The sequence below is a fragment of the Galleria mellonella genome, unplaced genomic scaffold (assembly GCF_026898425.1).
Source record: "Galleria mellonella isolate WM207_F2 unplaced genomic scaffold, CSIRO_AGI_GalMel_v1 utg139, whole genome shotgun sequence".
NCBI classification, from domain to species: Eukaryota; Metazoa; Arthropoda; class Insecta; order Lepidoptera; family Pyralidae; genus Galleria; species Galleria mellonella.
Genome location: NW_026441995.1, coordinates 2,707,595 through 2,732,397, shown reverse-complemented (window position 1 = coordinate 2,732,397; position 24,803 = coordinate 2,707,595). Strand labels below are relative to the sequence as shown.

Here is a 24,803-nt window from a genome sequence, read left to right as displayed (position 1 = left end):
TGGCAACTACTGGCAATCCCACTTCCCGGCAACCTAATGGGGAATGTATATATATTTTTTTTAATGGGTAAAAATGGATTGGTAACCCCGCCCACGCTATCGGTATACACCGACGAGGCACCAGTGGAAGATGATAGGTGAGAATGCAGGTTAGTTAGTTAGTCATAATTAACTGATTTCGAAAAAGCGAATCTAATTTTTTTGGGGTCTTTTATTTTACGGTAGGGCATTGGGCCTTTTAAGATAGGGCATTGCCACTCAATGATCCCCCCCCCCCCACCACTATCTACGGCCATGGATCGTGTTGATCGTAAAATACTCGATCGATCGAAGTTCAGCTAATGTTCCAAACAAACAATCACAACATTATTATCATTAATAATATCACAGTTTTATTACAAAACACATATGCTATGTACAAGTTCATGTATAAACTCATATTTACTACAAATATTTGTTCTACTAAGCTTTGCGTCAGTCTTTGTTTTAATGTTTATATCAAAAAATATACTAGCCATCATTGCTATAGCTGCATTTATATTTCCATTTGGTAATGTTGGCAACACTGAACCATCGGCTACAAATAATTTTTCCAGTCCAACAACTTTAAATGATGTATCAACAACAGTAGTATTTGCATATGGTAACCCCATAAAACATGTACCAACTGGATGGTAACTTGTTAAAGTCAATTGTTTGATATAACATTCCCAATACTTGTCTGAGAATATTTCATAATTATGGCACCCAGGAAATGGCATTTGATTTATAGATGCACCAAGATTCCTCATGGCATCTGTTTCAATGAATTGTTTTACTAGTTTTAAGCCTCTAATTAGTGTGACTATATCATCTTTAACTGATAAATATTTTGGATCAATCAACGGAGCATCTTTGGGGTCTTTACTCTGTATTAAAACTTGCCCTTTGCTCTTTGGATGTAATACTATTGGTAAAATAGTAGCCGTATGCCAATCATAGGTTTTAGCAAAATAGTTGTTCCATACTGTTTCATTAACGCTTAAACTTTTTTTGAAATGGCTACCCTTATCTGATGATATTCCGACTGGCAACACCATGAACTGCAAATCAGGAGTTTCTGCATTTGTTGTTGACATGAAACCAACTACTTCACAACCTGGCGTTGTAAATGGCCCTTTGCCATTAATAAAGTAATTTGCTGCATGAAATAAGTTCAGCATGTTGTCTATGCTTACAGAAAGTGATTTATTAAATAATATTAAATCTAGTCCTGTTGTTACATGATCCTGTAAATTTTTACCAACAGGTAAATCAACTATAATTGGAATGTCCAATGATTTCAGTAATTCTGAAGGACCAATTCCTGAAAGCTGAAGTAATTTAGGTGTGTTGTATGTTCCACTTGATAAGATTACACCTTTTCTGGCAAACACTTCCATTTTTCTATTTGATTTTAAAAGTTCCACCCCATAAGCTACATTTTCTTTTACTAAAACTTTTTCAACTAAAACATTAGTCACAATATGTTTCATATCTAAATTGTCAGAGGAGGACCATCTTCCGCCATGTTTTTGAGAGACCTTACTTCTTTTAAAACCGTTTGCACTTTCTAAATCTATTTCATTATATCCTAATTTTTTAGCTGCTTCTAACACAGCATTGGTCATTTCACTTTGATACTGTATCTCATCTATATTCAAAATGTTATTTTCAATAAACTCAAATTGTTTTTGGAAAAATGCATGACTGAACTTTCCATGGAACCAATCAACATAATGTGATATATTGCCTCTTACATGAACCATGTTGTTGAGTTTCGATGAGCCTCCAATAATTTTTCCTTGGAACAATTTGCATTTCTGAAAAATATAAAATAAAAAAATATAAATAAAAGACTGTTAATTTTTAGTTCTGATTATTAAGAAGTATATTTTCAGTGCAGTTAATAAGAAAATTATTTCAGACTTTTGTCTATTTAAAACCACATACACATATGGATTCACAAGTTTCACATACATTAAATTTTGTGTAAAAAAGAAATGAAAAATTTCATTATTGTGTAGGTATTAAATTAAAAATAATTGTGACACCATTTATTAATTGAAAATAATTATAGACATAATAATACTTTAGAGATTATTAAATGAAAATGGACATCATACCTTACTGTTAAAAGCATAGCATGCATTTTCCTGTGGCACAGTCTCATACTGCCAATCATAAATGGACCCATGCAAAAGGGGTCCAAGTACAGGTATTTCAAATAACACATTCCCTTTGGCCCCCGCTTCAAGTACAATGAAAGTGTAATTCGTTTCTGTTGCTATTCTGTGTGCTATGACTGAGCCTGCAGTCCCAGAGCCAACTAAGAACATATTTAAGCAATCTATACTAATATTATAAATAAGAAAGTTTTAAATGATTATTTATATGTGTGTGATTGATAAAAAAAACTCAAACACTGCTTAACCTATTTTAATATTTTTAAAATGTTATATATTATATTCGAAAATTCAATGATTCTGTGTGAAGCCAGGCCCCATCACTAGTTATTAATAATAATCGGAGAGAACTTATAGCAACAACAGATAACAAACTATGTTAGGTATATACCATTGGGTATATACCTCCCATATATGCCCAAAGGTGTGTTAAGCCATACTGATGAGATAATTTTTGAGAATATATGGCACAAAATCACATCAGTAGTTTAAATTGAAATATCTTCTCTGATTAGAAACTAATCAATTAACATCTGAGGGCACAACCTAAGATACCCAGATCTGAGTTAATTTAAATGTGTTATTCTCTAAACTGACTCAATCGAGAATCAAAACCAGGACCAGATTTATACAATGAGACATATCTACAAAAACATACATACAAATATTTTCATAATCTTTAACCTTAAAAACTAAATTAGGTACTTAGAAGGACTAAAAACAATAACAAAGGTAAGAAGTATTTTAGTAAAAAATTGTTTCTCCACTTCAAAATTAAATCTGAGCTTGTGATGAAGTATTTTGAGGACAACACATTTTATATTATATATCGTTATTATTAAATATTTTATCCTCTAGGATTGGTATAAAAAATGGCATCGGGTGTAGATAAGTGTATTTTATGATAGTGGTACGCAATTTGTAAAATTAAGAAAATAAAAATTAGTATAGAAGTATTAAATTAATAATACCAATAATAAAGTCGTATTCTGGTTCGATGTCTTGAAATAACGCAGACGAGAAAAGATCAGTGTAGTAAACAAGATAAATATATAAAGTGAATGAATTAATGCATATGCTTAGGATAATAAATTGTAAATAATGTAGTACTATCATTTTTTTGCTGTTGTATTGGTAAAAATAACATGAAGAAATTCATCGAATTACAATAAAAATGAAAAATAATATGAGAATACAAGATAATGTCAAAAATTGAATGTCAAAGAAAATTTTTAGGTTATGTTTACAAATTGTTTTTTTTAATATGCATTAAGGTAAAGGAAGTATATACACACAGCTATATCTAATAATTTTATCAGTAATAAATAACAATTACCTTTCGTACCTGTTCATAAAAACTAAAACTTCCTATAAACCTTAACTATTTTCACTTTTTAACAAATTAGGAATTTAGTACCAAAGAGATAAAACAGTTCAATGGCTAAAACGATCTTATGAGAGTTTTGACGTTGTTATGAGTCAGGGGTTGATATTTAAACGTCCAATATAGTATAAAATATTCTAGTATAGAATAGAGAATATGGGGTAATAAATATTAGCCAATTAAAATAAAAATAAGAATTTGATTTAAATAAAAATCAAGATTTTCAGTTTAGATGACCATATTTAGTCTTTGTTCATGATTTAATTTAAATTGGTATAGTGGAATGACTTATATGGGGTACGATTAAAAAAAACATTTTAAAACTTACATAATTTTATTTTAATGTCAATTGAAATTATATATAAAGTGATGTCATAAATAAATACTGTGTAAATTAAACATGCAATACTTGGGGTTCTAATTTGAGTCTGTCAATAGTCTCTTGAGGCATACAATAGGTTGGATTAACTAATTTTATGCTACTATTTCCTAACAGAGACAGTCCAGCTAAACCGAAGAGTGTATGAAATGGATCCGGAATATCGCCAGGTCGGTCACTGAAGCCGCCAGTCTCAGCGTCCTGGCATGCTAAGATGAATTCTTCTAAACTATTTTTATCTACCCAGTGTATCCTATTTAGCATTGAAAGTGAAGACATAACCCACCTGAAAAAATATAGGGAAGTTTAGTTTGTTTTCAGTAAATAATCTATATTACTTTTGTAATTTTTATGCTAAATTTCATCTCTGAATGTGAAGTACGAGGTCTGTCCGGAAAGTTCGTATAAAAGTGTTCTGGAATGCGAGAAAGAGGAGTGGGGAGGCCAGGTAAGCGCAGGACCCCTTCCTTATGTCCCTAACAATGCTTCAGTTCTGGTCTGACCGCCGTGCGGTGCGAACTGGCTTGTCACGCCATCTGTGAAGTTACCTCTTAACGAAACCCCGTCGGCATGGAGCCCGCTTCCGTTGAAGAGCAGCGCGTCGTAATCAAGTTTCTCTCGAAACTCGGCAAGAATGGCCGTGAAATTTTTGCCGATCTCAGAACAGTAAAATCCCAAAGCAAAGAGTGGAAGACATCCGGGGAACCACGAACAAAAAAATCAAGAAAATCCCGCTCAAATGTCAAGACAATGTTGATTGTTTTTTTCGATGTTCGGGGGATTGTCCATCAAGAATTCATCCCTCCAGGCCAGACAGTTGATGGAAAATTCTACGTCGATGTGCTCAGACGCCTCAAAGCTCGTGTGGCACGAGTTCGTCCAGAATTGGCGCGAGAGGGGCGTTGGATTCTTCACCACGACAATGCCCCTGCCCACACCTCTCTTGTTGTCCGTGAGTTTTTGAGTAAAAATTCCATTACGGTGACCGAACACCACCCCTATTCGCCGGATTTGGCCCCGTGTGACTTCTTCTTGTTCCCAAAAACCAAATTGGTACTTCGGGGGCGGCATTTGGGGGACATAAATGAGATAAAAAAAGCTACGACGGGGCAGCTGAGAAACCTACAACCAGAGGACTTTCAAGGAGCCTTCTCACAGTGGAAACGGCGTTGGCACAAGTGCATTATGTCACAGGGGGAGTACTTTGAAGGGGATAAAATTGATTTACCTGAATAATTGTAAAATAAAATTTTTAAAAAACTTTTATACGTACTTTCCGGACAAACCTCGTAGTTTAGTTCCATACTTATATTAAAAAAAAAAAATATTAACTATTCATTACATGAATTCAAGTTAATTTTTTTTAATTTTTATTACTTTTTCAAAATATAATTTTTCAGGTTTATTTAGTTTATTTCCTGACAATTTTAAAAGTAAATTTTATTCAAGCAGTTAGTTTATTGTTGTTGTTTTCAAAAGTTCTTTATTTATCATAAGTGTTTACAAATATAATAAATTCCAGTGTACGTAAGCCTAGAATTTACAATCAGCCATAAATCGTTTGGCGAGTAATATACACTCCTTCAAACATTTAAAATAGAGATACAAGTATCTATAAATCTACACAACATAAAAAACTTACATTACATGATGTAACTTATTGATTATAATCATAAAATAAACACAAAATGCACATATTTGTAAATTATGCATTATAACAAAAAAAAATCATACAATTATTTTGGGAGGGTAGTTTGAACCCAAATAGTACCAAGTTGGTAACAGGTAGCAGTAAGTAAGTAAAGTAAGCAGGTAGGTACCAAGCGGCAGGTATCAGCAATCATGACTGTCGAGAACTGTGCGAACAATAGAAATGGTGCGTGCCATCTTAATCCTTACTTCAGTATGCAAAAAGAGTGATTACGGTCTGAAGTAAAATATTATTCGAAGTTTAGAAACCAGTGATGGGGCAATTTATATCTTTTATAGATAGTTAGTTTATTAAATGAGTGTAATGAGTAAGGAATAAATACCATGAGTAACAAAGATCTGGCAGTTTTTCAGGCCTGCCATTAAGTCCACCGCTGGGCAGCTGTCGTTCACACAGCCACCATGCTAGTTCATCAGCATGCAGTGCATCCATTCTCTTGCAGATTGACAATGTGCCCACACAGCAGTAGATCAGACCTGGATATTTTTTTCAAATAATTTAGAATGGCATATAACCTGGCAACCCATCTAATGGAAAATGGAATCCCCCATTTATAGACATGAGTAACAACATAGAGAGTGCAAACTGTATTCTTACTGTATATGTAGCAACAATACTAGTACAGTAGTTAGGCCTTGGAGATGTTTTTTTAAAAGAGATGCTACTGCCCATCCCTTGACCACTAAGTTTCCTTAGTCGCCTCTTGCAACACCCATGGTAAAGGATGGCCTTTTTTCTGTCAGGACCACATGGCGAATATATCATATAATATATAGCCTATATTACTAGACGGGCTATATATTAATTAAAATAAAATAGAGATTTAAGAACAATAATGTAATCAAAAATATCAAAATATTTGCCTATTAAAGCTATTATAATATATGAATACTACACTAGTCTACAATATAGTGATTGTAGTTCTATATATATTAAAAGTATCAAGAATTTACAGACCTGCATGACTTTCCGATCCCGGTTTAGATCCAAAACCACCATCAAAATTCATACAACTGAGCACAAAGTCAACTGCTTTGTTGACATTAATGGCTTCCAGTTTTTGCAGTAATGACAGACACATCACAGCACAGAAGGAGAATCGTGTATCCACTTCTCCCCATTTATCACCTGTGTTAGGAAAATATTATTTATAAATCAAAATTTATATGGCATTTTCAAAAATATAGAATCTGTTATTTTTAAAAGAAAAATTAAGATACCAAAGAAGCTGCCATCCGGCTGTTGCAGCGATGTAACAAATCGGACAATTCCATCCACATCCACTGCATCCATTCTGTCATACATTGCTAATACCTGTAAAAAATAATGTTTATATTGTATCTAATAATAAAAACTAAAATGAAAAATAAATTAAAATTCCAATACGGAATAAAATCAAAGGTGTCATGATTTAATATTTTCAGTATTTTAGAGCATCAAATAAAAAAAAAATATTGTTTTTAAAACTAATGTTCATTTACTTATTATATTATATTCATTTTTTATGCATTACATTGAGTTAAGGTTTTTTTAATCTAGAGACTAACCTGCACAGCACTCAAAGTGTACAGCATGTGTGGGTCATGCCCAATACTAGCAGATATACCCCCACTCTCCGTGTCTTGACAAGATGTAATGAATTCTATTATTTCACTTTTTGGCATTCTGAAAACAAGCAAACAATTTATTAATGACTTGATTTTCATAATGAAAACTGCAGCAGTATTAGTAACTCAGTTGTTAAAATAATTCATAAAGTCATCTTTATATGCTGCTGATTAAGGATCGGGTATTATTTATTTGACAAGAAAGTTGGTACCTGCAGTAAATTAATAGTTTAATTTTATAGGAAACACCGCTGCCCACTTTTCCAGTTCTATGAGTTTCTTCTATTTGTATTTTATTCCAAGCCGAAGTTCAAACAGCCTTTGAAAAATATCTCAAAGATTGTATATAGATATATTATTTAAATACCCACATAAAAATATATTTATACATTTTTGATTCTGGTTAGATAAAATGGTCAGTGGTTCTTGTACCACGTGGTTATTAGTTGACTGAGTAGTTTCTTAGAAATGGTTTTATAGAAGTTTATATAGTAAGTACTTAAATTGTACATACCTTGAAGTTTGGTCCATAAGTTCCATAGCTGTTAGACTCCAGTAAATTCCGGACATTCGTATATGTTCTGTCATACAGTACTCGTAATCGTCTTTGTTTAATCCATACCCTGCGAGGTAGTCTGAATGCTTTTGTAAAAGCAGTGTTTTTGGTCTGTCCTCTTTGAGGACTACGTCTTTGGTATTAAAAGACATTTGTTCTACTTACACGGGTAACTTATTGAAAAATAAAATCTGTGTAATAAAATTATAATATAAAAATCATCACCGTATTATAGGAATAAACATTTAGTCAAAGAATGTGGTAATTAAAAATGAATTAAAATAATGAGAGTTCATAACTAAGTTATAAAGAGTCGGTGTTACCTTTATGTTAATACAATTGTATATATAAGTAATTCTATGCAACCACCTAATAGTAACAATTCAATAAAAACAATTCATAGTGTTGTATAATTATTTATAATATGTCTCTGTTTAAAATATTACGATCGAAAGTTATTATGTTATTCATACTTTTTATTCTATACTTCATATTGTAAAATTTACAAATTAAATAAACTGATTACATAGATATCATACAAATGTTTTTTATTCCTAGTGATGTGCAGCATGTAAAATGAATATTGACAATTGATAAAGAAATATGTTTTACGGCTTTGAATACAGATATAAATTGACATAGTCAGTGTTGCCAACTTCGATAAACACATATAGTTGATGTTATAGTTTTTTTGAGGAAACTAAATTAATAAAATGATTAGAAGGCTAGGTTTTTTTATGATTTTTATTTGCTTTCAAAATGCAAGTAATTTGTTGTTGACTCGAATATAAAATACAGTAATCTTGATATTATATTTTCTTGTACGGAATTTACTATTCATAAATGAATAAAAAAAAAAAATAGAAAAAAAAATCTATTAACTTAATAAAGGGTAAATTATTGTAGCGAATTGTTTTTTTTTAAATATATGTATGCATTAGTATACATGCATACAGAACATCAAAAATGAAGACTGACAATAAATGTCGTGCAATTTTGATTAATTGTATGTTGTTATAGGGAGTAAGATTACAATTACCTATTATATTGTTTAAAAGCGATTGATTTTATAACTGATTCGTTTGCAACTGTTGGCGCTGCCTCTCTAGAACGATATAGGAACTAAAATTTCTGTTATGAATTCTGTATATAATAAAGTATTATAAAGTCTGTGTTATGGATTAATATCATTTATTAGCTTGGTTGAGCGCTCATAGTGACAAGAGATAATAAACATACAAATAGTCCTAAGTCCTACCTATCTAACAAGTCAATTACTTATTTTTTTTAATGGTGAAAGCGGAATGGCGCATTGCGTATGGCGGGATACCGGCTCGTGCTATCGGTATACGCTAGCGGAACACCAGTGAGGCATGATAGGTGAAGATGAAAGCAGATCAGTTGACCCATCGTGAGGAAATCAACAAGAATTAACCACGATGGTTTCTAGGAGGAGTCGCGTGGAGGTCGACCTGATAATATACCCTATATATTGCCAGGAATGGGGCTTTTAGACCTCATTACTAACAATGCCTTTCTCCCCGGTCAACCATTTATCAGATAGGGAGGGGTTTAATTTTTACTACTTTTCACATAAAAAGTTATTTGTAATAGTAATGTACGTAATGTAACCACGGTAACCGGCTACCATCCTATGTTTGTAAGGTCATTTCTTAGCTATAAAAAAATATTACAATTAGCCTTTTGCCGTCCACTGGTGGACATAAGCCTCCACTAAGACATGTCCATTGAGTACAATCTCTGGCACTTCGCTTCTAGTTATTACCTGCAATTCTACGTCGTCGCTCCATCTAGTTGCAGGTTTTTTTTTAATGAGTGATAACGGAATGGTAACCCCACCCGCGCTATTGGTATACACCGGCGGGGCACCAGTGAAGGATGATAGATGAGGATGAAGCAAGTCAGTTAGACCATCGTGACGAATTCAATAAGAATTGTTCACGATGGTTTCCAGGGGGAACCACGTGAAGGTCGACCTAATAGGGTATATTGCTAACAATAGGGGTGTCAATCTCCATTCCTAACAATCCCTTTCCCCCCTCTAGCTGCAGATTGTCCCACACTACGCTTGCAGATTTGCTGTCTCCACGTTAAGACACGTCTGCTTCAACGATTATCGATTCTTGAGCAGGACTCCTCTTCCTTTCGTATTGTAGATGTTCATTGGCGATGGTAGCCGTTTCCCATCAGGTGGACTGTCTACTCGTTTGCCTCTTTAGTAATAAAAATTCGTTGAGTTGCGTCGGTTATTTTGGCCCTTTTACGAATTACTTAACTTCGAATTTGATTCCTTAGAGAAACTCCAAGCATAGTTCTTTCCATAGCTTGCTGAGAGACTTTCGATTAGGAGTCTAGTCTTACTGAATGAATTTACTGGGTACAGAGGAATAACACCTGAGTCCTCAGGAATGGCAACGCATGGGGGGTATCATGGACGAAACAGTATACTCTGTTATGTCCATGCTACTGCTTATATCTACAGGCGACGGTTACCACTTTCCATCAGGTGGATCGTCAGCTTGTTTGCCATTCTAAGTTGTATAAAAAAAATAATAAAAAAAAAATCGTTAGTTATAAGAAAATATAAATATATAAAAAAAATAGCGAAATCTTTCCATTCGTTCTCAAGTGAAGTGTTTACTTCATATATTTACTTATCTACCTTTATTTACCTATACGAGTACAACGCAATAATATCATGATAGGATTTTTTTATGAATGAAAATGGAATGATAACATCTTCAAAGATGTTGATCTAATGTTGATATACACTAATCTACTAGTGACGGATGATAGACAAGCGTGAATAGAGATCAGTTGACTCATCATAGAGAATTTACTAGAAATATCGGAAATAGAACAAAGATATGGCCTGAAATAGAGCTGCCTGGAAGAGAATGCATGTAATAGTTCTTTTTTTAAATGGCAATCGGTTTTTATTTTTACGACCATTTCTGCCAGTATCAAGTATTTTAATTTTAGTTTCATCCTTCTGAATATCGCCAAGTTTAACGTTTCCCGCCTTTTTCGATCACCATGTTGAATTAACGAAAATCTTTTTAACCAACGTTAATCATAATTACGGTAGTAGTAAGTTTTTTTTATATAACTTAGAATGGCAAACAAGCTGATGGTCCACCTGATGGAAAGTGGTAACCGTCGCCTATAGACATGAACAGTACCATGAACATAACAGAGTATACTGTTTCGCCCATGATACCCTCATGCGTTGCAATTCCTGAGGACTCAGTTGTTATTCCTCTGTACCCTGTAAATTCTCGCCATATCCCACCCTTCAAACCGAAACACAGCCATATCTAAATATGTTATTGAATTTTATGTGATGTTAATATGGTATGTATAACATCATATAACATTTAATGACACTTTTTTTCTCTCAACAGCTCGTTAAAAAATTCCACATGAAATAGTTGCACCAACAAAAGGAAAGTTAAATAAAAACAAATAGAAATTATATTTTCAGTGAGGACCGTGTGAAGGTGGACTTGACAGAGTATATTGTTGCTAATGGGGACTAATTTCCCCATTACTACTAGTATAGTGTTATCTGTGCCATTACTAACAATCGCTCTTTTTATCAAGATAAGTACCTATATATGTTTTTTTAATATTATTTTAAGGGCTTTTACCTTCTTCAGGTATATCAGTCCTATTGTACCCTGAACTGATTTCTCAAATAAAACTTTATCTACTTTCCCTAGACGCGGAAAGAGAAGAATTAATGGGCATCAATAATTTACAGAGATGTTAAAAAATTTCTGGTTTAAGTTCAGCTAACATAGATTGAATAAGACCAACATTAAATTTATTTAAGTTTAATGTTGGAGGTACTTGAAACTATCCAAGATTGCTCGTGTCATTGAAGGTGACCCTATCTCTATAAATCCAAAGGCGTTGGTGTTGAAAAATAATCTAGATAACCATTATAAAATGTAATGAGAATGACTTTATGTAGGCAGTACTTAATTGCAGCCCAGCATAGACTCAGATTAGGGTTAGTGATTCATTCGGAAAAAGATCGAGTTTTGTATCGATTCGAATCGTAATCTAATAAATCGATTAAGAAAAAATAGAAGTTTAATAGATTGATTTCTTAAGAATCGATCTTTGTTCGAGTTTGTATTTTTATATGAATTTTATATAATTTGAAATCTTATTATGGAAAACAAAACAGGCACCATAGTAATTGATATTTTATTATATTAATCTTTTTTTACTACCTATTTTATTAATTATTTTACATTTATTTTAGAAATTTATTGATTGTTGTAAATTTACATGTGTACTTAAATTCAAGTGATTATAAATAAATTAGGTTCTTATTAATGAGGAAAAAAATTGAAGATCGATTTTTCTAGGATTTTCTTTATTTCTGTTTGAAATATCGACTCGCTGGATCGATTTAATGTTATATATTGATTAGAAAATTGATTATTCGATTAATCGGTCTTAATTCGCAATATCTAACACCGTTTGGTACCTACTCACCATGTTTATGTTTACCTCTTTGAGAGTGGGAAAATTCTAATTGTGTTGACGCTGCGTTCGACCCGGCGCTCGACTTTACTATGTAAATAAACAGAAAATATATTCTGAACTTTCAAAGTAATAAATATAGTTGTTGCGCAGCATCTTGTCTGGCATATAACAACACCTATATACTTGAAAGTTTCACAACATTACAGTTAGTAGAGACGGTATTTACCTCTCGGTAAATATTTAACAGGTATTCCCAATAAATAGTATAAATATCTCAATATACACTGTGATAAGGGCCACTAAGATATATCATATTTAAAATTTGGCTATAATTTTTTTGAAAACACAATTTGTTTATTTAATTTTTTTCTTACTCTATCCATAGACACACTTACATACACACGCACACGCACACACACGCACACGCACACACATACAATATATATTAACTATATTTATGTCGATATCATCGTTATATCAGCCTCAGTGGGTTTTTGCCAGTAGTTGCCACGCTTGGCAAGCGGATTTGCAATCGCTGTTAGGCTGACATATTATTATGTATTAAAGAAAAAATAATACTATCTCGAATGGCAATTCGTATGTTTTTTTTTTAATTTATGATAATGGAATGGTAACTCCGCCCGCGCTAACGGTATACGCTGGTGGGGCGCCAGAGAGGCTTGATAGATAAGAATGAAAAGGCAGGTCAGTTAGTCCATCGTGATGAATACACCAGGAATTCAGCAAGATGGTTTTCTGGGGGGACCACGTGTAGGTCTACCTTATAAGGCATATTGCTAGCAATGGGACTGATAGTCCGCATTACTAACAATCCCTCCCCCCCCCCCCCGGTAATTCGTATTAGGTGTACTTAGTAAATAACAAAAGTCAAATTAATATTTGGGTATTACGTCCCAAACAATAAATAACGCAGATCCTTCTTTGTTTACTTTCCGCAACACTGATTTGAGGGTAGTCGTAAAAATATATATAGTCGCTGTATATATATAATTATATATAAAAGTCATCAATTAAACATTAGATTACTCATAAATATACATAATGTCGCGTATTTGTGTTAATTATTTTAATTTATTTTGTTATTTTTGTGAACACTTCACTACTAAAAGCGAAAAAAGCCCATTTCGTCTCTGTTTAAAAAAGTATTATAATGTAAATAAATTTTAAGAAGAGCAATTAAAAATCAAGACAAGTCGTGGGTGCCTAAAGTGTTTTGTTTACAATATAATAAATATTTGATATATGGCAGGTCAAAGGATAAACAAGCTAAAGTTCGAAGAACTGACAACCGATGGTGAAGAAAGATTCCTGAATCGTGACCCCGTATGGGCTAACGCAGTGTAGGGCAGTTCTCCATTAGATGGAGTGACGACCTCAAATGCATTGCAAGGAGTCAGTGGATGCGGGTAGCTCGGGACTATTCATTATGATAGTCTATGGAGGAAGTCTATGTTCAGCAGTGGACAGGTAATGGTTGATTTGATGATGATGACGAAGTATTTGATGGGCTGGTACAAGAGTAAGAGACTATAAAACAGTTGCCTTTTGACAGAGGGAAACTTTGTACAAAAGTCGATTGCGTACTTCTGTCCCATTCGTGTTTCAACCGTGAAGCAGCTATGTTTGCATGGCTGTGTTACGGTTTGAAGGGTGGGATATGGCGTGAATTTACTGAGTACAGAGGAATAACACCTAAGTCCTCAAAAATGGCAACGCATGGGGGGTATCATGGGCGAAACAGTATACTCTGTTATGTCCATAGTGCTCATGTCTATAGGCGACAGTTTCCACTTACCATCAGGAGGGCCGTCAGTTTGTTTGCCATTCTAATCTGTATAAAAAAAAAATATAAACGTAGTATCGCAAACAAAAAAAAAAATGTTTGCAGCCAGTACTTTTTATTAGACACAGTGATTTCTCACAGTCAACCTTTTGGTAGGGATTTTGATATTATTTTTCATATTCATTGCTGACTGTTATCATTACCTTTGCCATATTGAATAAAGTGCGTAATTCCCATTTATACGTAAGTAAAAAATTTCGTAAGGGAACCCCGAGGGGATGTAAACACAAGCATGCACGTGTATCACGTACTCATGTTGTCTATGTCAACTTATGTCTTGGTTTTAACCTAGAACTCAATTCCCTTCGTACCCTGCTCTCAAATAGTTAAAAATACTGTTGGTTCTTAGACCCTTAAAAGAAAAAAAAATGCGATCATCATTGCTATATCTGTAGTTTTAAAGCTAATAATGAATCGTATCTTGTTTTCTACAGACAGATATTTACCTATTCTTGTTGTAAAAAAATCAATAGGACAAAAAGGATTATTTAGAAAAGACGTAACGCAAAATGTAGATGGCTATTTGGCTCTTGTCCAAGTACTCGTATAAGGGCATGTCCTTTACGTAACAGCTAGTTAGAAGGTAAATATGTAATATGACTTTCATTTTCACACACACATACACACACACACACGCAAGGACGCACGCATCTACACACATACACGTACGCATGCACGCACGCACGCACGTACGCACGCACGCACGCACGCACGCACGCCCGGGAGCACGCACGCACTCACGCACGCACGCACGCACGCACGCACGCACGCACACACATAACCCGTCGATTATTTTATTTTTGTATATGTTCTTTTATGTTATTATTATTTACATTTTGTGCCTCATGTTATGGAGCGGGAGTTAATAGCTGTGACACAGTCTCTTTTATTTTAATAACATTTTTATTTTATTTTTTTATTTTCAGCGTTCCTTTTGTAGCAACTCAGAGAAGCCTAGCACATGTCTTCGTGTAAGAATATTCAAATAGTGTGCACCTTCCATGTAGACAGGCGGCAGCGTGTCAAGCTAAGTCACGTCAAGAACTGAAGACGCAGTAGCCCTGTATTACATTACACGAAACATTTGGAGCCATTTTAGACGCCTTAATAACTAAAAGTCTATTCAACATAAATATATGAACTAGAGCTTATTTATTAGGGGAAAATGGTACCATTGCTAGCAATGTACCTTTCACATTTCCCCATCAGGTCGATCTCCGTGTATCCACGTAGACACCCCTGGAAACTATTGTGCTGAGTTCTAGGTGTATTCATCACGATGGGCTAACGGACCTGCCTTTGCATATTTACCTATCATCCCTCACTGGTGTCTCGCCAGCGAATACCGTTAGCGCAGACAAGGCTACCGTTCCATTATCATTCATTAAAAAACAAAAAAAACTATGCTAAGTTCTCACCTATCATCCATCACTGTTGCCCAGCCAGGCGTTATCATTCCATTTCAGTCAATAAAAATATAATCTTAAAGAATAAAATTGCGCGTATTAGATTTAGGTACCTATGTATAATTGTGTATTTATTTAATATGTACATTCGCTAAAATGCACCTTTTGATAATAACATGCACATTATAAGCCTCATTCTATTATGCACAGACGAGTCTGCTGTGCATTGAATTGTTCAATCAGGGTTCAATGGCCGAGGTAAGTGATCTTTGGATTCGTGTAAATAAAATAAATGAATTCAGAATCGACTTGAATAATACTCGTACCTGTGGAGAAAAAAGCAACTGTGTATGTCTATATAAAAAAAAAATATATGATATTTGTTTTTCTTTTCTCTTTGACAATATTTTCATTTATGAATAAAAAAAAAAAAAACATTTATAAACATAAAATTGTCATTTGTTAATTTTAAATGTGTGAATTCGAACATCTGTATCGAATGTAATTTAAATGTTTCTAGAAAATAAATCGAATTATATTTTTAAAACAAAATATAACAAACAATAGGATTAAAGTATTGTGTGACACAGATAATATTATGCTGGGTTGTGAGAAATTGTTGTTGTGAGAATTTGCCCACAACTATGTTATCTTCGCATCAACTCATAAAACCTCGCATCATAATCAGACCAGTTCCAGATAATGTACGGTTCCTCTCGTACATTCTTAAGATTTGTAGTGTTTCTGATAAGGTTTTATTTGAGATTACAGTATGAGATTCTTCAAAAAACGTTTAGGTATTAAGGTAAGGTATGGTATACCCTAAATGTAATGATAAACTCACCTGCGCTATCGGTATACCTGTATGCTTGTTTGTCACCAAAGAAGTATAAAGAAATGTGCTTGACTGGGTATCGAAACCGGGACCTTGTTACGCGATCCTTATGGAAACCATGGTTCAATTGCTAGTGAATAGTCGAGACGGGCCAATTCTGGCCGACAGTAAAATCCTGCCGTACTTATTACTATGATGTTACAAAAATGGAATTTGCATTATACTCGTATGTTTACAGACAATTTGGAATATTTCAAAAGAATTCGGCAACGTCTCCAATCTGCACGATTCACAGCCTGTCAGTAACATCTAATTTTGAAACGAAATGAAAAGAATGCTCCAAATCCTTTTCATTTTGTTGCAGCAAAGACATTGTTTGTATCTAAGCGAAGGGAACGTGACAAAAATTGATTTGAATGTTTCATTTTAAGAGTTAAGAACAGAGACAATTGTTTGGTAAATTCTATTTGTGATTTTTACGATTGTTTTTTTTTCTTTTATTAATATTTGTTTTATGCCATCAGATGGACACAGTTTAATTTAAATATTTCTTTCTAAGTTAATTAGTGAGAATGAATACCGTGATATGGGATTTTTATATGTACACATTTTATTTATATATTTATTTATTCATTATCACTACATAGTATAAAACAAAGTCGCTGTCGCTGTCTATCCGTCCCTATGTATGCTTAAATCTTAAAAACTACGCAACGGTTTTTGAAGCGGTTTTTTTAAATAGATAGAGTGATTCAAGAGGAAGGTTTATGTATATAATACACGCATAATACTGTAGAGGAACACTGATAATTTTAGAGGTTTCTAATGTAATGTCGTAATGTAATAGGGGGCCGGCGGCACTATTTAGTATCAACATTGTATCCGTGCGAAGCCGGAGCGGGTTGCTATTTAAAAATAATTACAACATTATAACAGCAAAAGCCAAATCAATGTTATAAACCTAGTGTGCTAACATACAAAGTTATAATAAATGTGTTTAACCCGACTCTAGATATTTGTGAGCCGCTTCTAATATCTCTGGCAGGCTGCTACTAAATATATCAATGATGTTTATAATATTATTTAGTAACCGTACTGCGTGAGTTAAGGGAGCGTGCTGAAGTAGGTTAGTTCTTATTGGCTTATTGTGTTTGCATGGCTGTGTTTCGGTTTGAAGGGTGGGATATGGCGTGAATTTACTGGGTACAGAGGAATAACACCTGAGTCCTCAGGAATGGCAACGCGTGGGGGGTATCATGGGCGAAACAGTATACTCTGTTGTGTTCATGGTACTGCTCATGTGTATAGGCGACGATTACCACTTTCCATCAGGTGGGACGTCAGCTTGTTTGCCACTCTAAGTTGTATAAAAAATAAACATTAAACTACTATTGCGCACATATAATTGTATGTTGTCTGTCCATGTGTCTTTTACCATATCATATCAGCCTTTAACTGTCCACTGCTGAACACAGGCATCCCCATTGGAGGGTTTTGCCACTAGTTGCCACCTGCAGTTGGTAACTGCAGTTAAGCTTTAGTAGTGTTTTGAAGAGTAACGCTGCTGTCTAACATTTAACCATTCAATTCCTTTAGTCGCCTCTTCCGAGACCCATGGGAAAATAAAATGTGGCCCATTCTATGCCAAAACCATACGGCTTTTGTAAATGTGTCCTTTGTAAATGAATACCAGAATTTACTATTTACTTTGTACAAAAGTGGATTGCTTGGGTACCTCTGTCCCATTCGTGTTTCTACCGTGAAGCAGTTGTATTTGCATGGCTGTGTTTCAGTTTGAAGGATGGGATATGGCGTGAATTTACAGGGTACAGAGGAATAACATCTGAGTCCTCAGGAATGGCAACGCATGGGGGGTATCATAAACAGTATCTATGTGTGTGTACTGTTATGTCCATGGTACTGCTTATGTCTATAGGCGATGGTTACCACTTTCCATCAGGTGGGCCGTCAGCTTGTTTGCCATTCTAAGTCGTATAAAAAAAAAAGAATAAGTAAGGTGTTATTTATGCCACATGACCTATGGGTACTTTAAAACCAGAACTATAAGCATTAGTTCTGATTTTGTTTACATTTACTGTTTTTTTTTATCTATAAATACCAACTGATAACTGATATCAAGGGGGCAATATACTAAACTTGGCTGTTAGATAACATCCATCACTATGTTTTTTTTTAATGGGTGATAATGGAATGGTAACCCCGCGTGTGCTACCGGTATACGCTGGTAAGGTACCAGTGAGAGATGATAGGTGAATATGAAGCAGATCAGTTGGCCCATTGTAATGAAGTCTTCAAAAATTAACCACGATGGTTTCCAGGAGCAACTGCGTGGAGGTCGACCTGTTTTTTTTAATGGGTGATAACGGTATGGTAACTCCGTCTGCGCTATCGGTATACACTGGCGGGGCACTAGTGATAGATGACTGATGATAATGAAAGCAGTTCAGTTAGCCCATCCCGATGAATTCAACAAGAATTAGCCGCGATGGTTTCCAGGAAAGACCACGAGGAGGTCGACCTGACAGGGTATATTGCTAGTAATGGGGCTATTTGACCCTATTACTAACAATGCCTCCCCCCCGGGGGTCGAACAATTTTTTTTTGTTGGATGAAAATGGATTGGTAACCCCGTCTGCGCTAACGGGATACGTTGGCGGAGCACCAGTGAAGGGTGATCGATGAGAATTAAAACAAGCCAGTTAGCCTATCATGATGAATTCATCATGAAGAATCAACTATGATAGTTTCCAGGGGGAACCGCGTGGAGGTCGACCTGGTTAGGTATATTGCTAGCAATGGGATTTTTAGTCTCCATTACTAACAATCTCTTTCCCCCCATGAGGTCGACTTTTACTTTAGGGTATATTGCTAGTAATGGCTCTGTTAGATCTCATTACTAACAATCCCTTTCTCCCTATTACTATATTTTTAGACGGAAATAGATATTTAATTACTAATGAAGCGATTATCATTAGTCTATTAAAGACATAATTGTTACACGAAACCTCTGGTACCTCGCCAGCGTATACCAATAACGCAAGATAACTTTTTCGTTCTTCACCTATTTTTCACAGAGTATCAGGTATGCATAAATCTATTAGTTGTAAGCCGATTTAATTTTTTTTTATCTGTAAGGATATTCTTAAAAAATTATCCCATAGGAATGTTATGAAAATCAGTTCAGCAGCTATAGTTCTTAAATCAATATTAATTATTTAAACGTTGCCACTGCCTTTACAATTGACTAAACAAATAAATCTATGTAACCATTTAAAATTACCAACATAATAAGGTAAACAAATGAATATATTTTAAGAACTGTTTGTGTCAAAATAGATGACGAAAGAAAAAAATATAATATGCTTAAAATATAGATATCGAGAGAAGTCATAAAAGATCTAGCTACTGTATTGTGTAAAATTTTCAAATAGAATGAACTGGTTGCATAGATTTCATACCGTTACGCTCTTATTGATAATAACGTTAAACGTCTCATAAACCTATTTTAGCTATTGAACTGTTTTGTCTCTTTCTTTTATATGATATGTTTTTAATTTTAAAGAAAGTGGCAAAATAATTTAATACCTAAGATAGGTAGTTACCTAAGATAGTTTTTTTTATGGGTGATAATGGTATGGTAACCCCGCCTGCGCTAACGGGATACGCTCGCAAAGTACCAGTGAACGGTGACAGATGAGAATGAAAACAGGCCAGTTAGCCCATCATGATGAATTCATCAGGAATTAACCATGATAGTTTCCAGGGAGAACCGCGAGGAGGTTGATCTGGTTGGGTATATTGCTAGCAATAGGATTCTCAGTCTTCATTACTAACAATCCCTTTCCCCCCTACCTAAGATAGTAGGTTTTACTTTATATGAAAAAGTAGCCAATACTAAATTTAGTCGAAGTGATGCATACCCATTTTAATTTCCAAAATAAAACATCTATTTACATAATTGATATCAGCAATAAAATAGATATGTTTATGACTAACGGTAGTCTTAAAAAACCGAAGTCAAAAGAAAGAAAGAAGCTATTATTACGCATTTTCGAAATTTGTGAAACTTATTGATAGTCTCATTCGATAGTGGTATTAGTGTACATAAGTATGTATATAATTTTAGGAATTCATCATCATCATCATATCAGCCTTGAGAGGTTTTGCCAGTAGTTGCCATTCTTGGCAGGCGGATTGGTAACCGCAATTAGGTTTTACAGGTGTTTTAAGAGGGACGCTGCTCATCCTTCGTCTTCCTTAGTTGCCTCTTACGGCACCGACAGGAAAGGAAGGGGTGGCCTATTCTACGCCGGGATCACACGGCCAATTCTATGAATAAATTTATTGTGTGTGCTGTGATACTTAAATATAATAACCGCATAATTAAATTTCTGTTTCGCCAAGGTTGACTGGGAGAGAATGCATATTAAGTCCGCCTTAAGGCGGACTTAATATAGTACATATTAAGTCCGCCTTTTGTACCGTACATTTTTTTTTGTAATGTGGTCAATAAAGAATAAATAAATAAATTTATTACAATTAAATATCGTAAATGTTGAGAATTCTATCATTTAATACTTGTAAAAGACTTATTATTAATCAAATTATTGTTATTTAATTATATATTGTTATTCTCAATCTATTGAATTAAATAAACTAAATAATTTTGTATCGTGTAATTCCCTTTATTGTGGGAGATAACAGTGATGTAAAATGGCGGGTGACGAGTGTTATCACGAGCACTTAGCACGAACAAGAGCAATAATATTACAATGAATCGGTCTAGTTCCACTGTTACATGTGCGTACAAATAAACGTACTACGTTGGAGTGTTCGGTAGTGTTATAGTGACTTATTGTTTGGTTATTGTTTGTAAAAATAAGGTAAGTTTGTACTTAAATAACTAGATTGGTTAATGACAGATTAAACGACATATTTCTTTTAAGAATGAAGTTAGGTATACGTACAATGATAAGATTAAAAACAACTGTATTTTAATCTGCGTAAGTAGGTAGTGTTTATGTGTTTTGTTTGTGTGTGTTAGTGCGTTTTACAATGAGTTTGAATCAACGGTACAATTGGTTTAAAATTGATTCTTATGGAGTCCACATTTGTGTAAATATTAAGAATATTGTTTAATAATTTGTTTAGGTTTAATAATTATCAATTATATTAAAGTTCTTAATAAACATACATAAACATACATGTTTCAACCGTGAAGCAGTTGTGTTTGCATGGCTGTGTTTCGGTCTGAAGGGTGGGATATGCGTGAATTTACTGTGTACAGAGAAATAACATCTGAGTGCTCAGGAATGGCAACGCATGGGGGGTATCATGGGCGAAACAGTGTACTCTATTATGTCCATGGTACTGCTCATGTTTATAGGCGACGGTTACCACTTTACATCAGGTGGGCCGTCAGCTTGTTTGCCATTCTAAGTTGTATAAAAAAATGGAATGGTAACCCCGCCTGCACTAACGCTGGTGGAACACCAGTGAAAGATGATAAGTGAGAATGAAAAGGCAAGTCAGTTAGCCCATCGTGATGAATACACCTGGAATTCAGCACGATGGTTTCCAGAGGGGACCACTTGGAGGTGGACCTTACATGGTATATTGCAATGGGACTGGTAGTCCACATTACTATCAATCCTTTCCCCCCTGTAAATATATGTTTATATCATAAATATTGACCTGGTTAATGTTAAATGATATTCTATAAAAATTAAAAGATGTTACATTACAACATAAGATTTACATTAAATGTAAATCTTATGTTGTGATTTTTCTTAAATGTTTAGTAACTTAAGAAAATATATAACAAATCTCTCAAAGAAAGAGTTTTATCTTTTTTTCTGAATCTTGCAAGTAGGTATCTAAATATTTTTTAAAATATTTATCGAGAAATAACTATATAATATTATATATATATATATATATATATATATATATATATATAATACCTTGGATTTTGTTGCTAAATTTCATGCGTGTTTCCATGGGACTTCATAAATAATTATCTTTGTGTTTTAAAAATACTGTTATTGGCACTGTTAGGTCTATTGTTCTAAAACTGTAATGTATATTGTTGTTAATTATTTTGTAAATGACTGTTTGTTGCCATAAATAAATAAATAAAAAAAAAATAATAATAATACATACCATAATGTAATGGCATTTGGATCGAGTATCGTGATCAATTTAGAAAATGCGCACCTACCATACTAGTAACATAATTACCTACTCTATGTTTAGGGGAAAGGGATTGTTAGTAATAGGCTATTCCCCCTGGAAACCATCGTCCTTAATTCTCGTCGAATTTTTCACAATGACACAACTGATTTGCCTTCATCTCACCTATCATCTGTCACTGGTGCCCCGCCAGCATATACCGAAAGCGCAGGGTCGGTTGCCATTCCATTTGCATCCATTCCAAAAAAATAAGCCCTCCTAGATATTAGGCTAACGTTAATGAGATCCTAAATTGTTGATAAGTGGTGATCCTACAATAAATTTGAAGATCATTACAAAATTTGCAGATAGATATTTTTTTCTATCACCAGCACACACGTAATAAAAGAATAAATAAATAAATGTCCACAAAATTAACATAAACTATTCAAAATATGTTTTAAAACTACTTCCATGAGAAGGCATTCTAAGTCGATTTAACAAGCATTTTTTTAATCTTTATGGTTTGCTCCCATGTTAAATGAATGAATGAAAACTCTTTATTGTTCCCTCCAAAGAATGATACAGATTATAAAAAAGGGTTATTATAGTTATAGTTGAATGGGTATTCAAGTAAGATATGTGAATGGGCATTCAAGTAAGATATATAAATGGGTATTTAAGTAAGGTATGTAAATAGATATTTCAGTAAGATATGTGAATGGCTATTTAAGTAAGATATGTAAATAGGTATTTATGTAAGATACCTACGAAATATCGTTCATCAATTCACCAGTGTACATTCAAGATTAAAGATTTTTTTTAATAAAAATCTTATAACTCGTAAGTACATAATAAATATTCAGAGAAACATTCTTATTTCAAATATATCTAAAGAAAATGGAGGCCTGAACTTGAAGACATGCTGTTTATAAATTGTTGTTTCTAAGAATTTGCAAAATATCTAATATAATCTGCCACTTTTAACTTAAAGAATAGAAATAATGTTGTTATTTACGTATACTTTTGCGTAGTTTTTTTTTATAATTCGATGCTTTTACAAGAAATGTCTTTTTAGGTACAGTTGGCATTAACAGTGCGTAAATATAATAGATTAAGATTATTAAAAATCATGTATATATATATATATATATACATAAGATTATATTATTATAGTATTTTAACGTTTAATTAATGTTTGTATAAACTATGTATTTTGATATCTGATAAATATTATTAGAATGGCGAACTGACCACCTGACGGACGGACGGACGGACGGACCACCTGATGTAAAGTGGTAACCGTCATCTGTAGACATAAACAGTATATATGGCCAAACGTACTGAGCATTAAAAACAAATTCTAACATCTTATTACGTAACTATGTTTCTGGAAAATAAATTATTATTGTTATTATAGTAAGCATGTAGTAGTAAGAGTATATGGCATTCAAAATAAGTCTCTGTGATTTTTAATATGTTTGTATGTTAATTTGGTTTTTATGATGAATATAAATAAATAAAAAAAAAATACCAATAAAAATAATTAGTTGCTGACTGTACATATTTTAGTATTGGCTTAGGTATTAGATTTGTTGTACCGATGCGCCGTGATTTGTGGGCGCAGGGGAACGTATGTACTCGATTGTTTGAAAGACGAAAGAAGTATTACAATTTTGACGGTTAACTGCCAACAACCCCTAACTAACATAAATATAATTTTAGAAGTGTCACAGAAAATTTATCACACAAAGGATTTATTCCAAATACAATGGAATAGAAAAGCGGATTAATTGAATTCTCAATATATTAATGTTACTCGTAAATTGTTCTCTAAGTAACGTTAAAAAGGAGATAGATACAAAAAATGTCTATATCTATTTCATAAATGTCAGTTAGGAGATATTGGTGGTTAACTATCGATTTGTCGAATGAAATCCAATGGATAATTCAATCTCACTTGACAATAGAGAATGAAGTACTACTCCAGTAGTTGATAGGAATCTCTTAGATAGACTTTTTTTTTATACAACTTAGAATGGCAAACAAGCTGACGGCCCACCTGATGGAAAGTGGTAACCGTCGCTTATAGACATGAATAGTACATTCATTCCTGAGGACTCAGGTGTTACTCCTCTGTACCC

At 33.7% G+C, this 24,803-nt stretch overlaps 3 protein-coding genes across 4 annotated transcripts in view; 1 reads left to right on the top strand and 2 right to left on the bottom strand.

The window, feature by feature from the left end:
- Positions 1–366: 366 nt before the first annotated feature.
- LOC113521147 (glucose dehydrogenase [FAD, quinone]-like) lies at positions 367–3,438 on the bottom strand. The gene is made up of 3 exons (XM_026906580.3): positions 3,176–3,438; positions 2,145–2,347; positions 367–1,841 (listed from the first exon to the last, which is right to left on the bottom strand). Exons 1-3 carry the CDS (start codon positions 3,318–3,320, stop codon positions 396–398), a joined length of 1,794 nt encoding a protein of 597 aa, XP_026762381.2. The 5' UTR covers positions 3,321–3,438; the 3' UTR covers positions 367–395.
- Positions 3,439–3,903: 465 nt separating this feature from the next.
- Positions 3,904–8,166, bottom strand: LOC113521148 (geranylgeranyl transferase type-2 subunit beta). Its single transcript, XM_026906581.3, has 6 exons — positions 7,800–8,166; positions 7,226–7,343; positions 6,899–6,992; positions 6,636–6,806; positions 6,001–6,154; positions 3,904–4,253 (listed from the first exon to the last, which is right to left on the bottom strand). The coding sequence occupies exons 1-6, from the start codon at positions 7,991–7,993 to the stop codon at positions 3,983–3,985; spliced, it is 1,002 nt and encodes a 333-aa protein (XP_026762382.1). The 5' UTR covers positions 7,994–8,166; the 3' UTR covers positions 3,904–3,982.
- A 13,025-nt stretch (positions 8,167–21,191) lies between these two features.
- Positions 21,192–24,803, top strand: part of LOC113513475 (galactokinase-like) — a 38,065-nt gene continuing 34,453 nt past the window's right edge. The window contains exon 1 of one of the 2 annotated variants that reach the window (XM_052903457.1): positions 21,192–21,371. Coding sequence is in view for 1 of the 2 variants with exons in the window: in XM_052903456.1 (XP_052759416.1) it covers positions 21,544–21,603 (60 nt within the window). In the remaining variant the exon portion in view is untranslated. Of the gene's footprint in view, positions 21,372–21,528; positions 21,604–24,803 lie in introns of those variants that run through there. The other variant, XM_052903456.1, reaches the window with a different exon arrangement.